Source organism: Rattus norvegicus, chromosome 8, assembly GCF_021556685.1.
Source record: "Rattus norvegicus strain SHRSP/BbbUtx chromosome 8, alternate assembly SHRSP_T2T, whole genome shotgun sequence".
Classification (NCBI taxonomy): Eukaryota; Metazoa; Chordata; class Mammalia; order Rodentia; family Muridae; genus Rattus; species Rattus norvegicus.
The window spans coordinates 26770255-26796333 of NC_141541.1; the positions used below are offsets into that span (position 1 = coordinate 26770255).

At 52.0% G+C, this 26079-nt stretch overlaps 2 protein-coding genes and 1 long non-coding RNA gene across 14 annotated transcripts; 2 read left to right on the plus strand and 1 right to left on the minus strand.

Moving 5' to 3' along the window:
- Nucleotides 1–61: 61 nt before the first annotated feature.
- Nucleotides 62–10947, plus strand: LOC134480147 (uncharacterized). The gene is made up of 4 exons (XR_015627553.1): nt 62–202; nt 5446–5685; nt 5780–5949; nt 8877–10947. It is a non-coding gene; the product is annotated as an uncharacterized LOC134480147 (long non-coding RNA).
- Nucleotides 435–14262, minus strand: Odad3 (outer dynein arm docking complex subunit 3). Of its 4 annotated transcripts, none has more exons than XM_087561715.1 (13): nt 13076–14262; nt 9016–9137; nt 8856–8933; nt 6127–6297; nt 5944–6045; nt 5732–5857; nt 4211–4333; nt 3553–3708; nt 2431–2591; nt 2192–2348; nt 1410–1565; nt 958–1042; nt 435–805 (listed from the first exon to the last, which is right to left on the minus strand). In XM_087561715.1, the coding sequence occupies exons 1-13, from the start codon at nt 13308–13310 to the stop codon at nt 687–689; spliced, it is 1791 nt and encodes a 596-aa protein (XP_087417841.1). In that variant the 5' UTR covers nt 13311–14262; the 3' UTR covers nt 435–686.
- Nucleotides 13853–25463, plus strand: Prkcsh (PRKCSH beta subunit of glucosidase II). 9 transcript variants are annotated; one of them, XM_087560842.1, is made up of 18 exons: nt 13853–13952; nt 14239–14374; nt 14529–14645; nt 15349–15444; nt 15539–15596; nt 17432–17549; nt 19147–19276; nt 21109–21193; nt 21546–21624; nt 22162–22248; nt 22434–22586; nt 22660–22756; nt 23134–23203; nt 23408–23497; nt 23850–23924; nt 24008–24107; nt 24197–24347; nt 25152–25463. In XM_087560842.1, exons 2-17 carry the CDS (start codon nt 14299–14301, stop codon nt 24341–24343), a joined length of 1578 nt encoding a protein of 525 aa, XP_087416968.1. In that variant the 5' UTR covers nt 13853–13952; nt 14239–14298; the 3' UTR covers nt 24344–24347; nt 25152–25463.
- The last annotated feature ends 616 nt before the right edge of the window (nt 25464–26079 follow it).

The window sequence follows — 26079 nt, forward strand, 5'->3', positions numbered from 1 at the left end:
GCCGGCGGGCAGTGGGGCGGGGCAGCCAAGCGTCCAGTCGCGGGGCGGGGCTGGGCAAGGCGGTCCCACGGCTCCAGAGGTCCCCAGCCGGACCCCATCCCCGCACCCAGGCCAACCTAGAAGTCCCGTTCCTCCCCAGAGATGCGTGTCAATCTGTCACTCAGACATAACTCAGATATGAGTGCAGGGGACACGACAACAGGTTTGTGTACCTGGGAGGGAAGTTCTTTATGCTCGGTTGGGGTTGATCAACCCCAGGTATAGAGGGTGTCTCCTATGTCTGGAAGAGGAGGAGGGCACGCTGAATCTGTACCACAGGTGATGGAAGCCATATCATCTCAGGCTAGAAGCCACGAAGTATCTGTGGCCTTGCATTTTGTCGGGGCAGCCGTTTGGGGGCGGTGCAGGGTCAAAAAGAGGTGAATACCCAGGGGGTTGGTCAGTGACCTTTATTGCGCGATTCTGAGGCGGGCACCAACCGGCCTCGGGAGATTTACTGTGGGAACTTCTGGCTCGGCCTTTTCTCTCCCCCGGGCGCTACTGGCCTGCGGTGCTCCCTGCTTGAGTTTCCTCCAGACCTTGAAGGAGCCTCAGAGGCTCCCAGACACACACACCCGTAGGTGGACCCAGAGGGTCGGAGGGCTCCCTAGAGTCCCGGAGGCATCGGATGGGACTTGATTGAGAGTCTAAGATCTGCGCGACTTATTGCGCTTCTTGCTGCGGGCTTCAATTAACTTCTGGGAACGGATCTTGAAGGCAGCGCGGGTCACTACATCTCGGTCATCATCCTCACTCTCCTCTTCGTCTACAGAGAGGCAGGGGTGGGTGGTGGGGAGGGTAAGAGACGTTTGTTTCTTTTTCCCTTCCCAGCCTTCACCACACCATGCACCTCCTCCTTGTCTTTGACGTAAGGCCACCTCCTGCCCCTCCCATTCGTCCCCTTTGACTCACACTGACCAAAGAACTTGTCCTTGACACTAGCCACGGGCAGAAGGATGCGGGTGTTGTACAGAGGCAGCTTTCCTTCTAACGTGGCCAGGAACTGTGGGGGAGGCAGGAGAGAGGTGTGGGGACTGCAGTGAAGCTGTATCCCACCTCCTCACACCTTACGTTACGACTCTACTGGATTCTAAGTGGAGATCACTTCCCACTCTTCCCTGCATCCTTTTCCCCAGCAGAACTACCCTGTCACTCAAGCCTTGTTTCTAAGGACCTGCCCATAGGCCATCCCTGGTTCTCCAGCCCTCCCAACCTTCGATCCACCCAGTCCCTGATTCTCTGTTTTGGTTATGAAGGTCACACCTCAGCCAGCACCTGTTTTTCCTATCTCAGTCTGCTCTCTGGTTTTCGACTCCCACCCGGCACCCCCAGTCTTGATCCCCACAGGCCCGGGAGTGATCTGTGTGAACCTCTCGGTCTGCTATGTGTCGAAGCATCTCGGGCACGTCCTGGTTGTCCAGGTGCTCCTGCAGTTTTAGCAGCTTTTCCTGGACAACTACCAGCAGATTGCTCGGGTAGTCCTCTGATTCCCGGTCTAACTTCTTTCCTGCCAATATGGTATCATCCTGCAGTGGGGACAGGCCAAGTTAGCTGAGAGATGCAGTGCCCCTGGGAGGGGACACGATTCACCCACAAGGGGGCCTTTCACAGAGAGGGAGAACTTTGAGGTAGATATCTACCTCGCCTGAGCGGGGCCTCTCAAATTAAAGCTTTGCCTTGAGGGCAGAATCTTTGAACTTGAGCTATCCAAAGAACCGGGAGGTCTCTTTGAGATTAACAACACAACTTAGGCCAGTGTGGGGATGGTTTTCTGAAGAAATGGAGCTCTTGCGGACAAAGTGGGACCTTCTTCAACCAGAGCCGCACCACCACTGGAGTTGGGACACTTAAACCCTGGGTTGGGCGGATGGATTGGTCTTGCCCATGGAGTCAGAGTTTAAGGCTGAACAAAAGAGGGCTTCTCCAGGATGTAGGACCAAGACAGTGACATATGTGTGGGACTTCGCATTCTGGGCAGGAAACAGGGCTGGATCCTGTGGCTTCTGTGGCATCTCCAACTGCGCTGATGCTCTGAGAGGACGTGGGCGGGGCTCCAGGGATGGAGCAGGGCTCCAAGGGGCAGGGGCCATTAGGGGCGGAGCTCCTTGGGGTTGGGTCTACCCAGGGGGTTATTTACAAGGGCGGGGCCTACCATTTGCACGTGACTCAGTTTGTTGGCCAAATGCTCCAGGCAATCTTTGACCAACTCGAGGACTCTCGAGGTGCGGTCCAGTCGCTCCAGGACTTCGCTGTGACGCTGCTCCTCCTTCTTGAATGCCTTTTTCATCTCTTCGTGGAGCTTCCGCTGGCTGCCAGGAGCCGGGAGGTTCAGCAGCTGCCAATGGCTGACTCCAGCGTCCCCGCAGCCTCCCTCAGCCACCGAGGCCTCACCTCACCAGTGTGGCATCCCCTGAGTACTTGAGGTTCTCCAGCTCCCTCTGGAGCCGCTGCTTCTCCTCCTTCAACTTTGCCAACGCCAGTTCATTGTCTCTCTTGAGGGTCTCCAGCTGCGTAAAGGTCTCGTCCTGGGCCAGGAACCTTCGCACCACCGCCTGCGGACCACATATCCCTGGTCAGAGCTTGGAACAGGGAGGCTCCAGAACACTACGGTCGTCTGTGTCACACAACATGTGAGAACAGTGTGGGCCAGTCTCCCAACTGCTCCAAGGCTGTACTTCCCCCATGCCCCTTCCTGCCTATATTTGAGTCAGCTAAAATCAGAATGCGGGATGCAGCAGAGCAGTGAGCACTCTCCATCCAAAAGTTACCGTGCCAGCAAACTCAGATGGGGTAGCTCACCCAATAGGACAAAGACATTGTGTCTCTGGGGCGGATCAGCCCTCCCAGCCGTTTGCGCAGGCATGTGCTAAGGTGCACGTGTGGACTTCAGGAAGCTCTCACTTTCCAGCTTGGGGCCCAGGGCTGGAACTCAGGTTGTCAGGCTTGGGGGCAATCATGTTTATCCATTAGGCCATCTCACCAGCTCTAGACCCATGTCTGCAAAGGGGCCTTGGACTGGCATGTCTGCAAAGGGGCCTTGGACTGGCAAATGGGTCCACAGATGATCTCACAGGTCAGAGTCCCTGATCTCCTGGGAATGAACCCCCTTTGAGGAGTAGCAGAGAACCTAATCTGGAGAAAGTGACTGGCGGGGGACAGGGAGAAGAGGGGGGTGCTGTTCTAAAGCAGGATCATGCAGCAGAGATACACGAGGTCTTGGAAGGCATCGCCACTATTACCAAGAGTAGGCCCAGAACAAGGCCCTGGTTCCACCATAGGCATGATCTGGACAGATCACTGAATCCTAGACCATTCCACACTGTGATGGTCTGAGAAACGGAACCTGACAAATAAAACTCCCAGAACCGACGTACCAAAGAAGTCAGCTCAGGGGAAGAGTGGAAGGAAGTAGGGCTAAGGTGGACAGCTCTGCTGGAGATAGAGGAGACAGGAGAGGACACCTTGAAGCAAAAAGGAGCATTTGCTTGCCTGGTGTGAGCCCAGGGTACTCACATGCGACTCAGCTACTCCAGTGGCATCTTTGACCTTGCCAAACATCACTTCCATCTGGTACATGCTCCAGCGCTGCCGCAGCTCCTGCTCCTTGTGGCGTTGGTGGTCCTGTATTGTATCTTCTGACTGCAGGAGTACGTGGTCTCGGTGGGTCTGCTTGAGAGTGGGGGACAGTCAAGGGAACTGTCAACATCAACTCCAGATAAAGGGCTTGGGGCAGGGGCCTCGATTCGACTTAGCTTAGATTGTGGGGAACAGGACAAAGGCTTGGGGCCAGGTTCAGGCATCCAGGTAGGAGTCAGATAGGTGGTCTCAGAACCAGGTAAGGAGCCAGAGTCATAGAAGGAGTAGTCTCTGGAAGGGGTGAGCTAGACCCCCACTCAGATATAGAACAGGGGCCTAAATCAAATGGGGAAGGATGAGAACAGGGTCAGATAGTTCAGGGCAGAACTGGAGCCCATGGCTTGTCCCTGGAAAAGAGGCTGAGGTGAGGTTGTGAGAGGAACCATTGTGCCAAATGGGGGCGGAGTCAGGGAGGGGAGGGGTTAGGATAGACGCCAGGTGTAGGGAAGCCTCTACCTCAGGATGTGTACACAAAGCGGGGACTAGGACCCTCTGGTTTGAACTGGCAAAGCCCTACCCGCTTAGGTATGCACACCTTGCGCTCCATACGCTCCGTCTGGAGTTTCTTCTCTTCTGCCCGCTTCTTGCAGTCAGTTATGTAATGGTCACGCTTCTTGCGGTCTCTGATCGCAGTCTCCTCCAGATACTGCAGCTGGTTCTAGGGGACAGGCGGGCACTTGGTATCTGTCCAGCTATAGTGGAGCAGTGGGCACCACGCGACCCAATAGCATGTGATTGCCAGGAGAGGCTAAAGACAAGTGAATTCTGACTAGAGTCTCTGCTCTCTTGGTATTCCTGAACTATTTCCTCTGAACTGAAACACTCCCCACTAGAGAGAGGGAGGCCCAAGGCTCAGGAAGTCCATGAAGCTTACAATGCTCAAGAAACAAGATTCACAAGTCTCCTCCCCACCCCCATGTTACAGTGAATGGGTGTGTTGGTTTGAATAGGGTTGGCTCCCACAGACTCATGTGTTTGAATGCTTGGTCAGAGTGACATTATTACAAAGTGTGGCTTTGTTGGAATAGGTGTGGCCTTGTTGGAGCAAGTGTGTCACTGTGGGGGTGGGCTTTGAGATCCTCCTCCTAGCTGAATGAGGAAGTCTGTCTTTTCCTGGTTGCCATCAGAACAAGATATAGAACTCTATAGAGGTGTGCCTGCCTGGATGCCGCCATGCTCCTGGCTTGATAATACTGAACTGACCCTCTGACCTGTAAGCCAACCCTGATTAAACGTTGTCCTTATAAGAGTTGCCTTGGTCATAGTGTCTGTTCACAGCAATGGGAACCCTATCTGACTCTGATGAGGGGACTCTGATGAATGGAACTCTAGAGATCCCACTTTCATGTCAGTGACCCCCTTCACCCATGTTCTGGAAGAAAGCCTCATAAACTCATTGTTCTCCAAGTTGGTCTTTGGTGGAGTGGTTGGGGTTTGGTTTTATTTTATTTTTGTAACTTTGTAGCCCAGGGTGACCTAGAACTCTCTATGTAGACTAGGCTGGCCTGGAATTCACAGAGATCCTGCCTCCGCCTCCAAACATGGAGATTAAAAGCATGCATCAAGGGGCTGGGGATTTAGCTCAGTGGTAGAGCGCTTACCTAGGAAGCGCAAGGCCCTGAGTTTGGTCCCCAGCTCCGAAAAAAAAAAGAACCAAAAAAAAAAAAGAACCAAAAAACATGCATCAACCCACCTGTCAGTGGTTAGTGTTTTTTTTTTTTAATGTTTAGATTTATTTATTTCATATGAATACTCTGTCACTGTCTTCAGATACACCAGAAGAGGGCATCGGATCCCATTACAGATGGCTGCGAGCCACCATGTGGTTGCTCGGAATTGAACTCAGGACCTCTGGAAGAGCAGTCAGTGCCCTTAACCACTGAGCCATCTCTCCAGCCTCGTGGTTAGTGTTTTATGTGGGAAGAGAGAGCACCATCTATCCAGGGAAAGTCCTGTAAAACTCTGGTATATGAGAAGGGCCCCCACCCCTGCCCCATCTGGGACAAGAAGGCAAGTACCCCCGCCCCTGCCCCATCTGGGACAAGAAGGCAAGTACCTTGGCAATGTCCCGGGCATTTATAGCCTCTTGGTTCACCACTTTCAGCTCCTGCACTTCATGTTTGGTGTTCATCACCTCAGCTTCCATGGAATCCAGCCGGTTCTCCAAGTTGAGACTCTCCTCCTGGCATATGGAGAGAGGGAAGGCTGTGACTGCTGTCCCTGGTCAGGTCCACCTTCTTCCCCTCCCTCTCTCTCCAGTGTTCCTACCTGAAGGTAAGACTTGAGCTGCAGGTACACATTGGTGATGTGCTCTGCCTCCTCTGCTTTCATCCGGGCCTTCTCCAGCCGGTTCTCCAGGTTGCGCATGGTCTAGGGGACGGCAGGGCTAGGCCAAGTTCCTTCCACCCACCATGCCTCCCCCAGGACCCTGCAGCCCTCAGCAGGCCCCACCTTGGCGGCCTCTGTGTTGCTGTCTTGGATCTCTGCCATCTCCAGCTGCCGCAGGCTGTGCTGCAGCCTCAGTTCCTCCAGCCGTTTCTGCCGAAGGATTACCTGGTGTCGTAAGGCATTCAGCTGGTTCATCTTCTCCCTCAACTGGTGCTCCAGGTGCTCCAGGGCCTGCTGTAGGGGAGGACGGAGAACAGAGCCTCAGCTTGCTCTCCCAAGTCCTTGAGTTCTCCTGGAAGCCCTTGTCTCTCTGGTCTCCTACCTGCTTTCCAGAACCCTTGGCATCTGATGCTTTTCTTTTTTCTATCCGTATGTGAGAGAGAGAGAGAGAGAGAGAGAGAGAGAGAGAGAGAGAGAGAGAGAACCCATAGGAAAATTTGAGCCTTGTGTGTGCAGCTATTCCCAGATCTCTTTTACATTTATTTATTTATTTGTTTATATTTATTTATTTATATTTTCAAGACATGGTCTCATAAGGTCTAGATTGGCTTTGAACTTTGTGTGCAGCCAGAGATAAATTTGAACTTCTGATCTTTCTGCATAGACTTTCTGGGTGTTGGGATCATATCAGTACACCATCGAACCCCCATTTTCTGAGGCCCTGGAGAGCAGCGGGGTTTCAGGCTGTGTGCTAGGAAAACCCTCCACTGTCTCAGCCACTCCTTCAGTCTCTCTCTCTGCGCACGTGCACCTGCTCCAGGACCTGAGTACACAGAGGTCAGAACATGCCTTTCCATGTTTCTGGGGGCACATGTGGAGGTCAGAGGAGAACTATGGGAGGGAATCGGTTCTTCCACTATCTGGGCCTCAGAGGTTGACACTAGACTCGGCAAAAAGCACTTTTACCTGTTTGGCCATCTCTGCAGCTCGCGATCAGAATTCTGTTTGTTTTGTTTTTTGTTTTTTGTTTTTTGTTTTTTTTCCTTCTGTAGCTGGGGACCGAACCCAGGGCCTTGTGCTTGCTAGGCAAGCGCTCTACCACTGAGCTAAATCCCCAACCCCTTGTTTTTTGTTTTTCAAGACAGGGTTTTTCTGTGTTACCCTGTCTTGGAACTCACTATGTAGACCTGGCTGGCCTGGAACTCAGAGATCCATCTGCCTCTGCTGGAATTAAAGGCAAATGCACCATGCCTGACTTTAATTAATTAATTGATTAATTAATTTATTTGTGTGTATGTGCGCTCTGACTGCATATATGCCTTTATGCCAGAAGAGGGCATAACCACTAAGATAGTTGCTAGCCACCATGTGGTTGCTGGGAATTGAACTCAGGACCTCTAGAAGAGTAGTCAATGCCCTTAAGCCATCTCTCCAGCTCCCACACTCAGATTTTTATATAGGTTCTGGAAATCAGGCTCAGGGTCTCATGTTTGCACAGCAAGCACGTCACTGACTGAGCCGCCTCCTCAGGTCCCTAGCTCATCTCCTATAACATTACTTACACTTTTACTTCATCTTTAATTTTATGTGTAATGGTGTTTTGTCTGCATGTGTATCTGTGCCAGGATGTCAGAAGAGGGCATTGGATCCCAAGCAGCTGGGGTTACAGACATCTGTGAGCAGCCATGTGGGTGCTCAGGAAGGCCGTCCAGGTGGGGTCTCTGGTATTCTTAGGAGGGAGACAGACACAGGTCTGATCAGACCCCTGATGCAAGAGCTGATCAGAACTGGAGAAACAGTGCCTTGGCGGTGTATATATTTTTCAATCTCCTAGTTTTAGCTTTTTTTTTTTTTTTTTTAAGACAAGGTTTCTCTGTGTAGCAGTGGCTGTCTTGGAACTTTCTCTGTTGACCAGGCTGGCCTCAAACTCATAGAGATCCACCTGACTCTGCCTCCTGAGTGCTGGGATTAAAGGTATGCATCACCACCACCCAGCCTCACTCTCTTTTTAAAAAATGTATTTCCGGGATTGGAGATTTAGCTCAGTGGTAGAGCGCTTGCCTAGCAAGTGCAAGGCTTTTGGTCCCAGCTCCGAAAAAAAGAAAAGGAAAAAAATGTATTTCCATATTTAATTATGTGCACGAATGAGGGTATGTGCAAATGTATGCAGTGTCATTTGATTAGGAGCTAGAATTATATCCGGTCGTGAGTAGCCTCAAGTGGCTACTCAAGTAGCCCAAATCTAACTTGGGTCCTCTGCAAGAGCAATACATTCTATTAACTACTGAGCCATCTCTCCTGACTGAGATCCCCTACAACCCTGGTCTTCAGGTCTTACTATGTGGCCTAGGCTGCACAGTGAATTCCTGCTCCTCTCTGCTCAGCCTCTCTGTGGTGAGAACAGAGGAACTCACCCTACACTAAACACATGTCAGTCTTCCACTAGGACACGCCCTTTCTGGGAAAGCTCTGGTTCATCACTGTGAGGTCATCAACATTAGCACCACAAGGTTTACATCTAATAAAGATTTTACTGATGGATCAACAGGATGGCTCAGTGGGTAGAGGTGCTTGTGGCTAAGCCTGATGGTCTGAGTTCACTCACCAAAACTCACGTGGTAGGGAGAACCAACTCCCAAAATTTTTGTTTGACCTCCACACATGTGCTGAGGCACCTGAGACTGCATATATGAAAATAAATGTTAAGTTTTTCATCGAGGGAATAAATGATCAGCAGTGGGTAAGGAGAAAGCCTAGAGAGGCAACTCGGGAAAGCTGGAGTCCAGCGTGGAGGAAGTGATGGACGTATGAGGATGGTGACTGATGGACGGGATGGTGGTGGCCAGGCTAACCTCACATGTCCTGTTCTTCAGGTACGGCTTCTCTGACCTCCATTCCTGAATGATTGCCTGCACCACTTTGGAGTCTCCCTGCCAAGGAGAGGAGCCCAGTCACTTCCTCAGGTCACTCATTTGCCGCCCCAAACCCTGCCACTCACCTGTGCACCCTCACCTGCAGCAGGTCTTTTAGCTGCATGTGGAGAGACTTGGTCTCCTCCTGGAGGTGGTTGATGGTGTCTTGGTTCTTCTTCATGTTCCATTGTGAGCTCTCATAAAAGGCCTTACGATCACCCTCTGGGGCAGACAGAGGTCACTGTCACTAGGTAGGTGGGTAGCACTTCCCAGAGAGAAGACCCATTTGGTAGTGGTGGTGGTTTCTTGTTTGTTTATTTTAGTTTTGTCTTTAGATAGGGTTTCATGTAGCCTGGGCTGGCCACAAAGAGCCATTGGCTCATTTGAGCTTGTGCTTCTCATCCCTCTGACCCCCAAGAACTGGGATTGCAGATGTGCATCTGTCATATCACATCCAGTATGAAGAGCTGGGATTGAAATGTGCCACACAAGCACCCTACTAGATGAGCTACAGATCCAGAAGTTTTTTACAGAAGAGGGGAAGGAGGAGGGGGGGTGGAAGAGGAAGGGGAGAAAGAGGAGGAGAAGAGGAAAAGACAAGTAGAAAGAAGAGGAGGAGGAGGAGGAAAAGAAGTAGGAAGAAGAGGAAGGGGGAAGGGGAAGAAGAGAAAGGGGAAGAGGAGGGGGAAGAGGAAGAAGAGGAAGAGGAGGGGGAAGAGGAGGAAGAGGAAGAAGAGGAAGAGGAGGGGGGAAGGAGGAAGAGGAGAGGGAAAGGAGGAAGATGAAGAGGAGGGGAAGAGGAGGGGGAAGAAGAGGAAGAGGAGGAAGAGGAAAAGGAAAAGGAGGGAGAAGAGGAGGAAGAGGAGGGGGAAGAGGAGGAAGAGGAAGAAGAGGAGGAAGAGGAGGGGGAAAGGAGGAAGAGGAGAGGGAAAGGAGGAAGATGGAAAGGAGGGGAAGAGGAGGGGGAAGAGGAGGAAGAGGAGGAAGAAGAAAAGGAAAAGGAGGGAAGAGGAGGAGGAAAAGGAGGGAGAAGAGGAGGAGGAAGAGTAGGAAGAAGATGAGGAAGAGGAGGGCAATGGGTTCTCTGGAGCTGTAATTAGAGGTGGTAGTGAGCTGCCACACATGGGTGCTGAAAACTGAACTTGGGTCCTCTGTAAGAGCAGTATCTTCCTTGCTGATTCATCTTTTTGGTTCCCCACCCATTCCTTTTGGAAGTAGGGTCTTTCTGTGACTGTGGGGCTGGAATCTCTGCTAGGCTGAAAGTCAACAAGCCCCAGAGAAGCTCCATTCTCTACCCAAGTAGGAGTTGAAGTCAGAAGCATTTACAGGAACATCCAGCTTTTTATGTGGGTGCTGCCATTGAAATTCTGGTCTGCAGGATTTTGAAGCAAGCACTCACAACTGTGTAGACAGTTCTCTGCCACCATTACCCTCTTTGGTCTTGCTTTTCTCAGAGAGAAAGTCTCTTATAGCCTAGGTCGGTAACTCACTTATGTAGCCAAGGCTAGCCTTGAACTCCTGATCTTCCCGTCTCTAAGTCTCAAGTGTTGAGATTCCTGCCACTCAAGACCTTTTGCAATCTATCTTTTGTTTGGTTTCTTTAAATAGGATCTCAGTATGTAGTTAGGCCTCTACCTCAGCCTCAGCCTCCTGATATATACCACCAAGACAATGAACAGTGTGCTGGTCCCTGATTGTGGAGAGCAGATATTTTACTTTGTGCATGGTAAGAATTCTGATGCCCTAAGGTACGGTAGAGTAATAACAGTAGAAAACATCCCATGTATTTCCAAATAGCTACACAAAGGACTATCTGTCCCACATAATAACATTAACAATGTCTGAGAATGGCAACACCAATTACCACAATCTAGTTATGATACAATGTATCCCAGAAACATGTTTAAGTTATTCTACCTCAATCAAAAACCTTCTGAGCTAAATAGGTGTGGTGGGTCACTTATCAGGCAAAGTCAGGCAGATCTCTGTGAGTTAGAGGCTAGCCAGGGCTAAACAATAAGATCCTGTCTCGAAAAACAAAACAGAAACAAACAAAAAGCAAAAGTCAGAGACCAGAGAGATGACTCAGTGGTTGAGGACAGCTTTACCAGAGGTTTGTTTCCCAGCTCCCACAAGGCAGTTCACAACACTCTGTAACTTCATTTCCAGGGGATCTGACACTCTCTTCCTATGGTCAAAGGCACCAGGAATACACATGGTACACAGACATACATTTAGGCAAAACATTCACATGTATAAGATTTTAAAAAATATTTTTTAAAGCGTGAAACCCATACAGTGATGTCTGTAACCCATGCCTAGTCTGCATGAGGCCCTGCGTCTCATCATGAGCAGCACAAAATGAATAAGCAAGCCAGTGTCGTGGCACGACTTAATACTCAGAAGACCCCAGCAGGCAGGTTTCTAAATTCAAGGCCAGCCAAGTCTACAAAGCAAGTTCCAGGGTGACCAGGGCTACACAGAGACTTTGTCTCCAAACAAACAAACAAAACCAACAAAGTCTTCTCCCCAGCCCCTAACTTTATGATGGGATGAAAATATCAACTTGTAGTATCCTATGAATCAGGTAACGCACTTGTGCACACCTTTTCCCTCTTAGCACGAGAAAGATGAAGGCAGGAGGGTCAGAGTGCAAAGTTCCCGGAAACAAACTCAGGCCATCAGGCTTGGCAGCAAGTGTCCTCATTTGTTGAGACATCTTGCTGACCTATGCTTCCTTGGTGGTCTTCCTCTCTTACTTCTTTTTCAGACAGGGTCTTACTCTGTAGCCCAGGATAGCTTCTAACTCACTAGATACCCAATACTGTCCTCAAACCAATGGCAATAATCTGACCTCAGCCTCCCAAGGGCTTCAGTACAGTCATGGACCACCATGTCCAATTGACAGTGTTTTTATTGTTTATGTATTTATTTATTTTAGTTTTATTGAGACAGGGTTTCTCTGTATAGCCCTGGCTTTCCTGGAACTCATTCTGTAGAGCAGGCTGGCTTTGAACTCAGAGATCTGCCCACCTCTGCCTGCTGAGTGCTGGTATTAAAGCTGTGAGCCACCATTATTAGGTTTGAGATTTCCTCTTAATAATCAGAGCAAAATCACACTAGGCTTTTCCAAACTCTGGCATAAGCAATATTTGGTCTTGATAATTCTTTGCTGTGGGGCTGTATTAGGAGGCCTAATAACATATAAAGCCTTCTCCTTGCCTATGCTTACTAAACCCAAGTAGTTACTCTCCTGCACTCAGCAAAATGATAACCAAAAAAAGTCTGTAGCCATTGCTAATTGGTCTCTGAGAAGGGTAGCATTATCTCCCCCAACTGAAGCCACTAGTTTCCACTTTCCTACTACTTAACAATGCGCTATTTGAGCATTTTGTGAATGTCAAGTCCTACTTGTAGAGTTACTGTGCCCGTTTTACAAATGGCAAAACTGAGTAAAATTAGATGACTCCGAATCCCCCAAGATCAAACAACTAATATGCAGAGTAAGGATTCAGACTCCAGAGAAGGGAACTCTCTTGGGGCTGAAGACATAACTCAGCGAAGTGCTTGAGGAGCATGCATAGAGCCCTGGGGGTCCCAGCGTCAGCACCTTATAATGTTGGCCTGGTGGCACATGCTATCACCCAAGAGGTGAAGCTAGGTCTCCTTAGAGTTCAAGCTAGCCTGGGCCACATGAGGCCAACTCTCAAAAATAATTTAATGAATAAATAAAAGTTGGGCTGGAGGGATAGCTTCCTGGTTAAGGGTATTTGCTGCTCCTGCAGAGAGCCTAAGGGTTAGTTTCAAGCACCTACACTGGTCAGCTCATAACCACTTGTAATTCCAACTCCAAGGGATCCAATGCCTTTAGGCATCTGAGAGTACTGCACTCTGTCCACAAAAACACAATACAGAACAATAAAGAAGGAAAAACAAACCCTAGGATCTGTGCTTTTCATCTACCCATATTCACATTAGAAGAGGTGGGATTATAAAGAAATGGGAAAGAAAGATGAGAATTACAGACGAATTTGAGGGTTTGCATCAAGTTGGTCAGCTAGACTCACGCTGGAGAAACACTTGCCACATAGTGCCTACTCAGAAGATCGGGTGGGCACAGTTGATCCCCGATCCTTCTGTGCCACCTGCAGCCATCTTACCTAACAGTTGGATTTTTCTTTGTAACTCAAGCACCTGTGCTTGCACAGAAGACTTCATCAATTGGAAGGAGGCTGCTGTCTTGGAATGATGTGCAGGCCAGGCCTGTGCCCTGCCCATAGCCTTGCCTCGAGGACGGTGAACCTTACTGCCCTTGGTTTTGGAAGAGGGCGCTGGAACTGGTTCCTGGCTAGTCACCGTGCTGGTAGCGGCTGCCCAGCACAGGGGAGACGTCATGGTGATCGGGTTAAGGTCAGAAAGTCTCTAAGGGGTCGGAGAGTAACTACAATTTGGCCTCTTCAATCCAGGATCCTAAGTGCTGGTTCCCTGGGCTCTGGGAATGCACTTTTGCTAACTGCTTGGCTACGGGCCTCTAAGCATCTCCCAGTTGCTAAGTAACCTCCTCCCCCGCCCACGTTCCCAAGGAAACCGCCCGCGTTACACTCCACAGCTCTCACTGGCTGACTCCGTTCGGAGGGGCGGTCCCGCAAGGAGGCCCAGCAAAAGAGAGGCGCGATCGTTTCGGTCACGTGACCTCCCCCTCCTGAGAGTTCGCCGGCAGTGGCCAGAAACTCGCCACTTCCAAGATGGAGGCACGTTACGCCGCCATTAAGCGCTACACTTTCAATCGAGTTCTCTCTAAGGCTAGGTCTTCACGTTCCTACTCAAGATGGCCGCCTCAGCTCTGGCACTCGCACTCTTGCCACTCCTAACATGGCGTCCTCGAGTTGCCGTTCGCCAAGCGTGGTGAGCAAAACGGAAGTGACGTACCCTAGAGCGTTCCGTTCTCTTTCTGCTGCAGGAACCGTGGCTGCTGAGCTAACCTGGTGTGGTGGCTATTGACCTTTGCTTCTGCCTCGTGTAGGTGATGAAGTACAGGTGGGGGGAAGGCATCCTGATTTCTTATAGGTTGCAGCAGGGTGGGTGGTGTGGAGGGATTGTAAATCCTTTGAGCCTTTGGCGGGAGTTGTCCATTTCACCCCTTTACAGAGACCTATGGTTTTGAGTTCACTTTGAGATTCTTCCACTGGTTCGAGGTGGAGAGACGCCCCTGCCCTTGCACCTCCAACTCCGATTGCGCCCTCCTTATCCGGAAGCAGTGCTGAGGTCGGTTTTGGATAAGCTGCCCTCTCCCAGTGATCAGATGCCTCATTCTTTTCTACAGTGAAAGGACATCGCGTATCTTCCTGCCGCAGAACACACTTCCGGTCTCGGCCCGGACGGGATGTTGCTGCTGCTGCTGCTGCTACCCCTCTGTTGGGCAGTAGAAGTTAAGAGACCCCGGGGCGTTTCCCTCAGCAGTGAGTCTTTATGCATAGCAAAGGTGGTTGGGAGGGGCGTTTCTAGCCTTTTTCCTCCGTTTCCCGTAGCTTTCATTTCTACTGGTGAGTGGGTAGGACAGAGGTGGTATTTATTTCAGAAGATCTGAGCTGAGCCTCTTGTTTTCCTCACCAGACCATCACTTCTATGACGAATCTAAACCTTTCACGTGTTTGGATGGCACAGCCACTATCCCCTTCGATCAGGTGAACGATGATTACTGCGACTGTAAGGATGGTTCTGATGAGCCTGGTGAGCTTTCGCGTTTGTTCTTTGAGCCTGCTAAGAGCAGGTGCCCCCTAAGAACTAGGTCTCATCCTCCCGTTGCTTCCTGCTCAGTGAGTGGAAGCAGGCACAGAAACGAGATCCCTGTTGACTTGGATTAGCTGAGGGGTAGAATTTGTAGGCACCAGCCCTGGTTTCCATTCCCTGATAAAAGAACAAATGTCAGGTTTATGACCAAGTCAGCCCATGTCATTGCGGGAGCCAGGGATGGCTTCCAGGAGGAGGTGAGGTTTTCTAGTAAGGAAGAGCCAACATAAGATGCTCTCAGCGGCAAGACGCTCTCAGTGGTGAGAGGGAAACTGAATGGCCTTCTAGGGATTGATGAAGGCAAAGAGGAGTGGACGGGGGTCAGGGGGTGGCCAGGCACTTTTGAAGGGCCTTAGGAGAAGCTGGGGATTACTGGAGGATTCTGTTGCAAGTCCCTGAAGAAACAGTTTCTTGATTGTTCCTTGATTTTTGTTTGGGAGACACACTCTCCAGTGGTCCAGGCTGGCCTTGGACACAGAGACTCTGAGAATGACCTGGACCACAGATCATCCTGCGTTCACCTCCCAAGTGCTGGGATTACAGACACGCACCAGAGTCACACCTAGTTTCTGGAGCTCCCCATGAATAGATATGACATGTCTGGCTTAGAGGACACTCGAAAAACTTTCTTTTTTTCCTACAGGCACAGCTGCGTGTCCCAATGGCAGCTTTCACTGCACCAACACTGGGTATAAGCCTTTGTACATCCTCTCTAGCCGGGTCAATGATGGGGTGTGTGGTAAGTGCGGGTCCTCCTAGGATTTGGGGAAGGAGGCCTGCCCAGCCAGAAGAGGCCCTGCCCGCTCTGATCTCAGCCCTTCCCTCCACTTCAGACTGCTGTGATGGGACGGACGAGTACAACAGTGGCACCGTCTGTGAGAACACCTGCAGGTGGGTGGGGACCCGGGGGGCCTGGGCCACCCTGCACCTTGGCAGCCTATGCTTGGAAGTAAGGTTGCTTCCTTGCCTGCTTCCTTCTTCCCCTTGCCTTTTAAGATTCATTGTCATTTACTGTGTACGGTGGCACACCTCTCCAGGCCCAGCACTCGAGAGGCAGGTTTATTTTTATGTATGTGTGTGTGAGAGGGAGAGTATATGCCACCCACACGCATGTCTGCGGAGGTCAGAGGAGGCTGTATGATCCCCTGGACCTGGAGTTAGAGGCCAGACTCAGGGCCTCTGGAAGATCAGTGAGTGATACCTCTTCCGCTCCTCCCTTGTTTCTTTAGAGATAGGCTCTCCCTTTGGGTACCCAGTCAGTGCCTCCTTCCTTAACCTCCTGAACGCTAAGATTGTAAGGTTACACCACCGTGGCGCCTTTTGTGAATCCAGTGGTCATGCCCCTTGGGATCCCCACATTACCGGCCTTCCCTCTGCGTATGATAAGGTAGTTGAGATTGTTTAGAAATGGGAGGTGGGGGCGAAGGCTTGTGATCACAGCCCTTGGGGTGGGGAGGCGGGTGAGGATCAGAAGCTCACAAGCATCCTTGGCTACATAGTCTGAAGCCTGGCCTATCAGAGAACCTGTCTCAAAACAAGTGCACAAATGGAAACCCTGCACAAAAACAGACAGTACGTGGAGGAAGACGGATGACTTGACTTATGTTTGTGGCAAAATTGAAGTCGAGCTCTCGTTTTGGTTAACTGTCTCAATACTTGTTCTATTTTTTAGTCTATTTTTTGTGTGTTTGTGTGGTGTGTGTGTAAGTGTAGCACACGTGTACAGATGTGTGCGTGTCAATTCTGGCAGGATATGTTGGGTTTCTTGCTCTTTCCCTCTTTATTCCTTGAGACAGTCTTACACTAATCTTTAAGCTAGGCTAGTTGCCAGCAAATTCTAGCAATCCCCTTGTCTCCAGCCCACCTACGGCTGGGCTGGGGTTCCGTGGCCACCACTCACTTTTTCTGGCGGGTGCTGGGGATTTGAATTCTAGCCCTTGAGCTTACATTCCATGCTTTCTTACCCACTGAGCCATCTCCCCGGGCCCCGGTTTGCTTTTTGAGACAGGGTCTCAAGCTTCTCTTGGGCGGTCTGGAACTTGTAGATGATCCTCTGCCTCTGTCTTTTCAGAGCTGTGTGCTGCCTCATTGGGCTTTATTTTAGTTTTTGAGGGTCATGAAACCCAGACTAGCCTTAGACTTGGCTGGCCAGCCATTATAGCCTTGAATTTCTGTTCTTGCTTGTCCGTGCTGAGTGTTGGAATTACAAGTGTTTGTCACCACACCTCACAGACCTCTGGCTCTTGGTTTTGGTTTTGACTTTTTGTTTTGTTGTGAGACAGGGTCTTACTCTGTGGCCTTGGCTGGCTTGGTATTTACTATATAGACTGGGCTAGCCTCAGACTCACAACGATCAGCCTCCCAAGTACTGGGGTTAAAGATATGTGTCAGCATGACCAACCTTAACCTGTGCATGGGTCTTACTCTTCCTCCTCTTGGTCACTTTGGGACCTAACCTCCAAACCTGTTCCTTACCACTTCCTAGATAGTCTTGTAAGCCCAAGGACAGGCAAGCCTTTGCGTGTTCTCTGACTTCTCAGGGATAGAGCTGAGGCCTTTGTGGTCAGAAGAACCTGGAGGGGCAGGCTGAGGAGGGTTCTCTCTGTCTTCCCTTTCTCAGCATGGGGGGATGGAGCTGGAGCTGGCAGGTCACCCAGGTCCCTCAGGAAAAGGCAAACTGCTGGGTCCTGGGTGTCTTTAATGGTACTTGTGTGTGTCAACCCCAGAGAGAAGGGTCGCAAGGAAAAAGAGTCCCTGCAGCAGCTGGCCGAGGTCACCCGAGAAGGGTTCCGTCTCAAGAAGATACTCATTGAGGAGTGGAAGACAGCTCGGGAAGAAAAGCAGGTGAGGGACCAGAGAGACCCGTTGGTACGACTGCCTGGGCCTGGGGTCCTTGAGTGACGGGGCGGGTAAATGCAGACAGAGTGTACACTTGATGCTGGGCTGTGATGACCTTGTGTCTGCTTTAATCCGTGGTGAGTGCTTGGCTGGGCATTTCCCAAGTGCGAGCTTTCAGCCTATGAGACACAAGTGCTAACTCCTAGAGACAGAAAGCTCTTTGCATCTCCAGCTCCACTGCCTGTGACCTAGGCTGGCAGTTGTCAGTACCCTAGCTCTGGGGAAAGCTTAATTTCAGTAGAGAGTGCCACGCTGGCTCAGAGTGGTAAACACTTGAGGATTCTGAGGCTTGTGTTTCTCCCTTGCCCACCATGGCCTTGGCTCATCCTTGGTTTAGCAGTAGCTGTGCTTGGGGTGTCCTTCCCAATGTGCGAAGACAGGACTCCCACTCTGATGTCCAAGAGAGATTGCAGGTTCTTCTCTCCCATCCCTGTGGTTGGAGAATGTCTCTGAATCGAGGAGGCCCCTGCTAAGTTCAGTGGGCAGTGATTGCCCTTTCAGATTCTGGGGATCTGGGAAAGCTGGGTGGTTAGGTTAGCTCTGTGTAACCTTTATCTTCCCGGGGAGGTGAGAAGGCCCTGGTCCTGATCCCAGGGTGTGGCTCTGGCTGGCCTCAAACTCACAGAGATTCACCTGCCTTTGCCTCTTGAGTTCTGGGATTAAAAGCTTCCACCACCATGCTTACACGTCACTTTCTTTTATTTTTGTGTTAAACATGGAACCCAGGGCTTTGTACAAGCTAGGCAGGCACACTCACAGTCACAACCCCAGCCTGCTAAACAGTGCTCTCCCACTGAGCCACACCCCAGCCTGCACCCCGGAGCTCTAGGGAGGAGCGTCACACCTGTTCTGAACTCCCAGCCCTGTTGCTTCTCAGAACAGAAATATTACTCAGAGTGTACTGGGTGCCGTGCAGTAGAACCAGACCTGTGCATGCCTCAGAATGCTAGATGGTTAGGGGGTCATGTCCATGTTGGAGAGGGAAGCTCAGGAACCCTGGGTATCAAGAGCTTTCTTGCATGGTTACCCTCACCCATCTTGGAGGCAGGAAATGGAGATCTCCTGGAGGAGGGGCTATCTTAACTACAATCTGTAGGTAATTTAAGTCAGCCATGGAAAGTGTTCCAGGTCGAAAGAATCGAATGTGTGAAGAACTGAAAATGGTGGGGGAGGGGTCTGAATGTCGTCCTTGAGTTTTAGGGTGGGAAAGGACAGGGGGATGTGTGAGGTGGCTGGGGGTTGGGGGGGTAAAAACACTTGATAGCAGGCCCAGTGACTGGAGTTTGGTTCCCAGGACAGGAAAGAATTGACTACTATGTGCTGTCCTCCAACTGTCACAGTGTCCTTCAAAAAGAAAGTGCCTTGTGAAGAAAGTAAAGTTTAAATGATGGGTTGGGATAGGTGGTCCTAGTCTCACGGGGCATCATGGCCTGCATCAAGCTTCTGGGCTCTTCAGAGAGCGTCACCCTGGGATGTGGGTGTTTTGGGAAGAGAGAACAAAGCTGAGGTAGACCTGGCCTCTTGCCTGCCACTTTTTCTGCAGAGTAAGCTTCTTGAGCTTCAGGCTGGAAAGAAGTCTCTGGAAGACCAGGTAGAAACGCTGCGGACAGCGAAAGAGGAAGCAGAGAGGCCAGAGAAGGAGGCCAAGGACCAGCACCGGAAGCTGTGGGAAGGTATGCTGAGGGCAGCACTTTGGCCCTGACTGGAAAGGAGGCTCAGGACTGGGGACTCTTAAGTCCTGTGGAGTTGTCCCTGACACAGGCCCCATGTGAGCTAGCCAGGTGTTCTTACATCCCCTTCTACTTCTTTTTTTCTTTTTTTCGGAGCTGAGGACCGAACCCAGGGCCTTGCGCTTGCTAGGCAAGCGCTCTACCACTGAGCTAAATCCCCAACCCCCCCCTTCTACTTCTTGAGGCAGGGTCTTGTGTAGCCCAGGCTGGCCTTCAGTGTACTATCCAGATGAGGAAGACCTGGAACTCCTGACCCTGCAGGATGTTTCTGCTTTTTTTGTTTGGTTAGTCGTGTGTTTTTTTAAATTATCATGATGGCTCATCCTTGTGTGCCTAGTTATCTCTGTGTTGATCTTCAGCTGCAGAGAACGTAGGAATCAGTGTTTGTGGCCGTGGATGCAAGGTCCTTTCCTAGAGATTATTTTCCTTTTGTCTGGTGCCGAGGACCTTCCCCTCCAGGGATCCTAAGCCCAAGTTGAGGGTTTGAGATCCTTGACCTCTCAAGCAATATGTAGCAAATGAATCTATGCTTGGCCAGCCCCTGCAGTCCCACTGCTGTCATCCTCCCTCACTGAGGGATTCTGGGTAGGGGCTCTACCACTCTACTGAGCCTTCAGTTTGCACAGAGGATGGATGCCTGCTTTTTTCTGACCCAGCCTGTCTCTGAGAAGGTGCCATGCTCCTGAGGTGATTAGAGCTCTCCTGTTGGCTCCCCGCCCCCCCACCTTAACTTTGATTTTGGTTCTGCTGATGTCAGTCAGCACAATACCTGTCTGTCATTCCAGCTCCTGCGGGGGGAGGGTTAAGGCAAGAGGGTTATAATTACCAGACTAACTTGGCCCACAAAGCAAACAAAAGAGAGAGAGAGCCAGGCCTTGGGGACTCCTGTTCCAGCCCTTCTGTGATAGATTAAGAGTTCAGAGTCAGCCAGGAGTAGTGGTGCATGTATTTAATCTCAGCACTCAGCTCAGTGAGTTCAAGGCCAATCTGGTCTACAGAGTGAGTTCCAGGACAGCCAGAGCCACATAGTGAGACCCTATGCAAAATGGAAAAAGAAAAATTCACAGCCAGCCTCTGCTACACTGGCCTGGGGTACACAAGACCCTGAGTCAAGTCAGAAAAGACAGGTAGCTAGGTGAAGGGTGCTCAGAGTCCTGCTAGGGGCAGGCTCCTGCTAGGACCGATTCCTCAGGGCCTTGCAGGCTCTGAGCAGTGAGCAGCTGCACTGGTTCAGATGTCCCTGATGTCCTCTGGCTGCTGTGATTCTGCCAGCTGCGCAGAGCCCTCCCAGGTGCCTCGACGGCAGGCAGTGGGCGCATCCGTCTGCTGCCCTGGCTTTCCCAGCCCTGACTCCTCACAACTCCTCACCTCCCAGGCTGTACCCACTCCTCATTTGACATCTGTCTGTCTGTGGGTAGGTGGGATGGGATGGGAAGGTATGTGCCTGCCACAGTGCACATGGAGAAGTCAGGACAACCTGCAGGAGTCAGTGCCTGCCCTCTACCATGTGGGGCTCAGGGACTGAAGTCGGGTTGTCAGGCTTGGCAGCAAGCTTCTGTACCTGCTGAACTATTTCAGTGGCCCCTCACCTGTTCATCCTGTTCCTAAGTCCATCCTCCCCACAGAGGGCACGGACCTTTGTCAAGTCCAGACCTGTGCCCAGCACTCCAGTGTAGGCTGGTTTCACGTAGGGCTCCATGTTTGCTGAGGGCAGATTTTGGAGGTGATAGATCTGGCTCATTGTTGCACATGGTGACAGAGTGCTCCCTCCACAGAGCAGCAGGCTGCTGCCAAGGCCCGGCGGGAACAGGAGCTGGCAGCCAGTGCCTTCCAGGAACTGGACGACAACATGGATGGGCTGTAAGTGTGACTGCCCACTCGGATGGGCCGGTCTAACCAACCCGGCCTCAACCTCAGCGTGTAGCCAGGCTGGTCTCAAGTTTACAGAATTCCTGCCTGGTCTCCAGAGCTGATCGTGAGACCTGTCACTGCCAGTCGGCATTGGGTGATGTTGAGGTGTTGACACAGGCAGAGGTGGGTGGATCAGGAAGAGGGTTCAGGATACAGGGTCTAGATGTCTTCCAAGGCCACTCCTCCAGCTGTGCCTTAGGTCTCTTCTAAGGGAGTGGCTAGACCCTGCCTGTCTCAGCTGAGCCCCCACTCTCACTTTAGAGGTCCCAGCAGCGTCTCACACTTCCTTGTCTGCCCTCAGGGTCTCACTGGCTGAGTTACAGACTCACCCAGAGCTGGACACAGATGGAGATGGAGGACTGTCGGAGGAGGAGGCCCAGGTACCTAGCCTGTCCTTGTCCACCATTAGCCTAGAGGGAATGCAGGGTGAGGGGCCAGGGCAGGCCAGCTCTGATGACGAGTTCCTGTTGGACTGAAGTGAGGCTCTTCACGTCAGTGAGAGACCATATGATGCTGGACCAGTAGCAGGGCAGTGCGGAACCTGTTCTCATTCTTGTCCACCCCACTGCCCTTCTACATGGCGCCTCAAAGTGGGAGTCTCACACACGTCCCTAGGCTCTAGCTCTGTCTTCCCTGTCTGCCTGCCATCCTAGCTCTGCCCCTCTCTCCGTCCCTGCCCCTCCTGACCTTGCCTTAGGGTATGGGGCACTCTTGCACAGTGTCTCTGTGTGCCTGTATCTTGTCCTGATGTCCTCTCACTTCCCAATCCCTGGTTCCTCCTTTCTTCAGGGCAGTTCTCCCCTTCCTGGTCAGAGTACCAGGCCCCTCTACTGTGGCCTGGTCCTTCCTTGTGAGTGCCTGGGGCAGAGTGTATGGGTGTGGAGGCCCTGACCCCGACCCCACCCCAACTCATACAGGCTCTTCTCAGTGGAGACACACAGACTGACACTACCTCCTTCTATGACCGTGTCTGGGCTGCCATCAGGGACAAGTACCGCTCTGAGGTCTGTGGGGAGAGGAGGGGAAGTGGTCCTGCCCCCACCCCTCATAAAAACACCACCTCCTATGCTGCCACCCAGTCCCCTGTGGAAGTCACCTGTTGCAGATGTATGAGCCGGGGTCCCCAGCCTTGACATAAGCTTGCTTCCCAAGCCCTCAGCATCGGTCTTCACACTTCTGGGTCTGCCAGGTCCCACCCACGGACATACCTGTTCCTGAGGTCACCGAACCCAAAGAAGAAAAGCTGCCAGTGTTGCCCCCCATGGAAGAGGAGGAGGAGGAGGAGGAGCCAGAGGAGGAAGAGGAGGAGGAGGAGGAGGAGGTGCCGGGGGAGCAGCCCAAGGTGTGTGTTGGGAGAATGATGGGCAGACGGCTAAGTGGGGCTGCCTGCTGACTGGGCCTTGCCCCCTCCCTAGGAGGTCCCGCCCCCACAGCAGCCCCTACGGCCTCCCAGTCCTGCTGAGGATGAGAAGATGCCACCCTATGATGAGGAGACACAGGCTATCATCGATGGTGAGTGGGGATCCAGCCTCCCAGCAGCAGCCAGCAGAAAGTGAGCAGGTCTGTCTGTAGGGAAGGTGCGCTCCCTTCCCTGCACTCCCCGCTTGCTTGTGGATGCTGCTCCAGTGCCTGAGAGGCCTCCTTCTCATGGGCTGCACTTGTTTGTAGCACCCATAACACACCAGGGCTCAGCCAGGCCCCAGGAGCCCTGACTGTGTACTCTAGAGACACAAACAGCAGAGGGGGCTCACTCTGCAGCTGGCCAGGCCTAGAGGGCCTGCCTTGTTGGGGACAGACCCAGAGTGTAAGAGGCAGCTGTCCCATTCTCTGTGGGGTCCCGTTCTCTTCTCTTGTGAAACTGGGGCCCACTCTGATCTCTTTTCCCTCAGCCGCACAAGAGGCCCGGAACAAGTTTGAGGAGGTCGAACGGTCCTTGAAAGAGATGGAGGAGTCCATCAGGTATGGATGCCACCGATGTCTCTCCTGCCCAGTCATAGTCTACCACCAACTCCTTGGAGGAGGTGCCAGCCTGGTCCCTGCAAGGCCTGAAGTTCAACCTTATTTACCGACCATGCAGTTGGGCCCTCCCTCCCTTCGCCTGGGTCCTTCTGTGTTGGGCTCTCATGGCCTCCCCACCTTCACCACTTTGACCTGCTTTTCCAGGAGTTTGGAACAAGAGATCTCCTTTGATTTCGGTCCCTCTGGAGAGTTTGCATACCTCTACAGCCAATGCTACGAGCTCACCACCAATGAGTACATCCTGGCACTGGAGGGGTGGGGGTGGGATCAGGGAGGAAAGTGCGGGGGTGGACACTGGACAGACAAGAACCCATGGCTTCTATCTGTGCCCTGTCACTAAAGGGCGGAGGCAGGAGGGCTCCATCGCCAGCTCCTCTTTAAACTGGGCACAGTGGTGCACACCTGAGGTGGGTGCAGGGAGGGCGCTAAGTTCAAGGCCAATCTCAGATACTTGAGCATATTTGAGGTTAGCCTAGGCTACATGAAACCCTGTCTCAAAAGGGGACATAGGCAGAGTGCAAGGCATTAAAGTGCCCGTGAGCCTGGATATTAAGGAGGTTCTCGGCCTTCTCCTCCCTGCCCTTAGGTATGTCTACCGGCTTTGCCCCTTCAAACTTGTCTCCCAGAAACCCAAACATGGGGGCTCCCCGACCAGTCTGGGGTGAGTGGCTTGAGATTTGCTACCCTCCTCCTGCCCCCAACCACCTGCTGGCCAGCACTCAGCACTCCTGTTCTCTCCCGTAGTACATGGGGCTCCTGGGCTGGCCCAGATGACGACAAGTTCAGCGCAATGAAGTACGAGCAGGGCACAGGCTGCTGGCAGGGCCCCAACCGCTCCACCACAGTGAGTGCCGACCCGGGCCCCCTGGGGCTGTGGGGACCCAGGCCTGAGTAGCTCAGTCCAGCATGCTTCCTGCTCTGCTCCAACCCCAGGTACGCCTCCTGTGTGGCAAGGAGACTGTGGTGACCAGTACCACAGAGCCCAGTCGCTGCGAGTACCTCATGGAGCTGATGACACCAGCAGCCTGCCCAGAGCCGCCTCCAGAAGTACCCACTGATGGAGACCATGATGAACTGTAGCCGGGTAAGGAGGCGAGGACTCTGTTGCTGCAGTGTCTAAATGCTGCTGCATTCCTGACCAGTGCCCTGTAGGCAGGGTCTCACGTGTAGTCTCTGGTTCTTGCCATGTAGACCAGGCTGACCTCAAACTCCCAGAGACCCACCTGCCTCTGCCTCCCATGAGCTAGGATAAAAGGCGTATGCCTGATGTGTCTTCATTACCTACTGATTCATCTTGGCAAGCTCTCGCCTGCCTGCCTGCCTGCCTGCCTGCCTGCCTGCCTGCCTGCCTGCCTGCCTGCCTGCCTGCCTCCCTCCCTCCCTCCCTTCCCTCCCCTCCCCCTCCCTCCCTCCCTCCCTCCCTTCCTTCCTTCCTTCCTTCCTGTAGACCAGGCTGGCCTCCCAAATGCTTCTTTTTTTTTTTTTTTTTTTTTTTAAGATTTATTTATTCATTTATTATATATGAGTACACTGTAGCTGTCTTCAGACACACCAGAATAGGGCATCAGATCTTGTTACAGATGGTTGTGAGCCACCATGTGGTTGCTGGGAATTGAACTCATGACCTTTGGAAGAGCAGCCGGGTGCTCTTAACCGCTGAGCCATCTCTCCAGCCCCCCCAAATGCTTCTTAAAACAGTTTTGTTACGTAGTCCAGGCTTGCTGTGAGCGACTGCACCACCATGCCCAGGGTTCCTGGTGCTGAAGACTGAACCCAGGGCTGTTTATCTGCTGAGCTCTGCTGTTCTCCAGTGCTGGGGCAGACTCTGGGGCTTCCTGCGTGCTCTTGCAGTCACTCCATCCCAGCCCCCATCTGTCTTCTTTCCTAGAACCTCAAGGCCTACAGATAGTCTACCGATCCCATAGTCTGCGGACCAATGCCTGCCCACCCTGGGGTCTCTGGCCATTCTCCAGGCAGCAGGAACCCGAGGGGCTCTAAGCCCCACTTCTGGCCCAGGCTAGCCAAGCCATGTTCCTGAGGCCCCAGCGGCCTCCAGAGATGGATAATGAGCTCACCTACCTTGGATTCCTGAGAGGAGTTAATCCCTGCACCCCACCTCACCCCTGTCTCCCTAGCTGGTGGGAGATGGATGTATGACTTGACCTGTGACCTCAGAACAATAAATGTGACTTGTCCACACTGTGTGGCTGTTTTTAATTTTATTTTTTCTGTTGGTTTCACTATGTAGTCTGGACTAGCCTCAGATTGACTCCTGCCCCAGTCTCCCAAGGCATGAGCCTGTAAGTAAGCCAAGCTAGGTCTGCGCTTTTCTGGGGGTGAGAACTGGACGAGTGAGCAGACAGTAGAGGACTGTGGTGGTAACTGCTATCAGCCTGACAGGATCTACAGTTGCCTCAGAGACAAGGCTCTGGCTGTAGTTGTGGGGATAAAGCTGAGGTCAGGCTTGGTGTAAGCACCCTAACCCCCTAGCTATCTCTGCTTACTGACTACAGATGGAGTGTGGGCAGCAGCCTCAGGCTCCTGCCAGAAGGACGGACCCTTGAACAGCATCAGGCCCACATCTGTTCCCTCACATCTGCAAAATTAACACTTGGGAAGCAGCCATGTTCAGATCCTGCTAGACCACTCAGCCCAGCTGACATTGAGGATGCCTAACACCTATTGATGGGTAGATAGTAGGCTTCTGACTTCCCAGGCCAAATGGAGGCTATTATTAGAGACCACACCTCCTTCCCCAGTGTCCCAACATGCAGACCCACCAATCCACCCACAGTGGCACACAGAGCTCCTGAGAC

Excerpts from the sequence above, each read along its gene's own strand:
- Prkcsh (XM_087560842.1), top strand. The coding sequence starts at position 14,299 with ATGTTGCTGCTGCTGCTGCTGCTACCCCTCTGTTGGGCAGTAGAAGTT. Across the intron at positions 23,204-23,407 it reads GAGATGGAGGAGTCCATCAG|GAGTTTGGAACAAGAGATCT; the intron begins GTATGGATGCCA and ends CTGCTTTTCCAG. Across the intron at positions 24,108-24,196 it reads GCCCCAACCGCTCCACCACA|GTACGCCTCCTGTGTGGCAA; the intron begins GTGAGTGCCGAC and ends CTCCAACCCCAG.
- Odad3 (XM_087561713.1), bottom strand. The coding sequence starts at position 13,310 with ATGACGTCTCCCCTGTGCTGGGCAGCCGCTACCAGCACGGTGACTAGC. Across the intron at positions 9,138-13,075 it reads AAGAAAAATCCAACTGTTAG|AGGGTGATCGTAAGGCCTTT; the intron begins GTAAGATGGCTG and ends TGTCTGCCCCAG. Across the intron at positions 806-951 it reads GGACAAGTTCTTTGGTCAGT|ACGAAGAGGAGAGTGAGGAT; the intron begins GTGAGTCAAAGG and ends GCCTCTCTGTAG.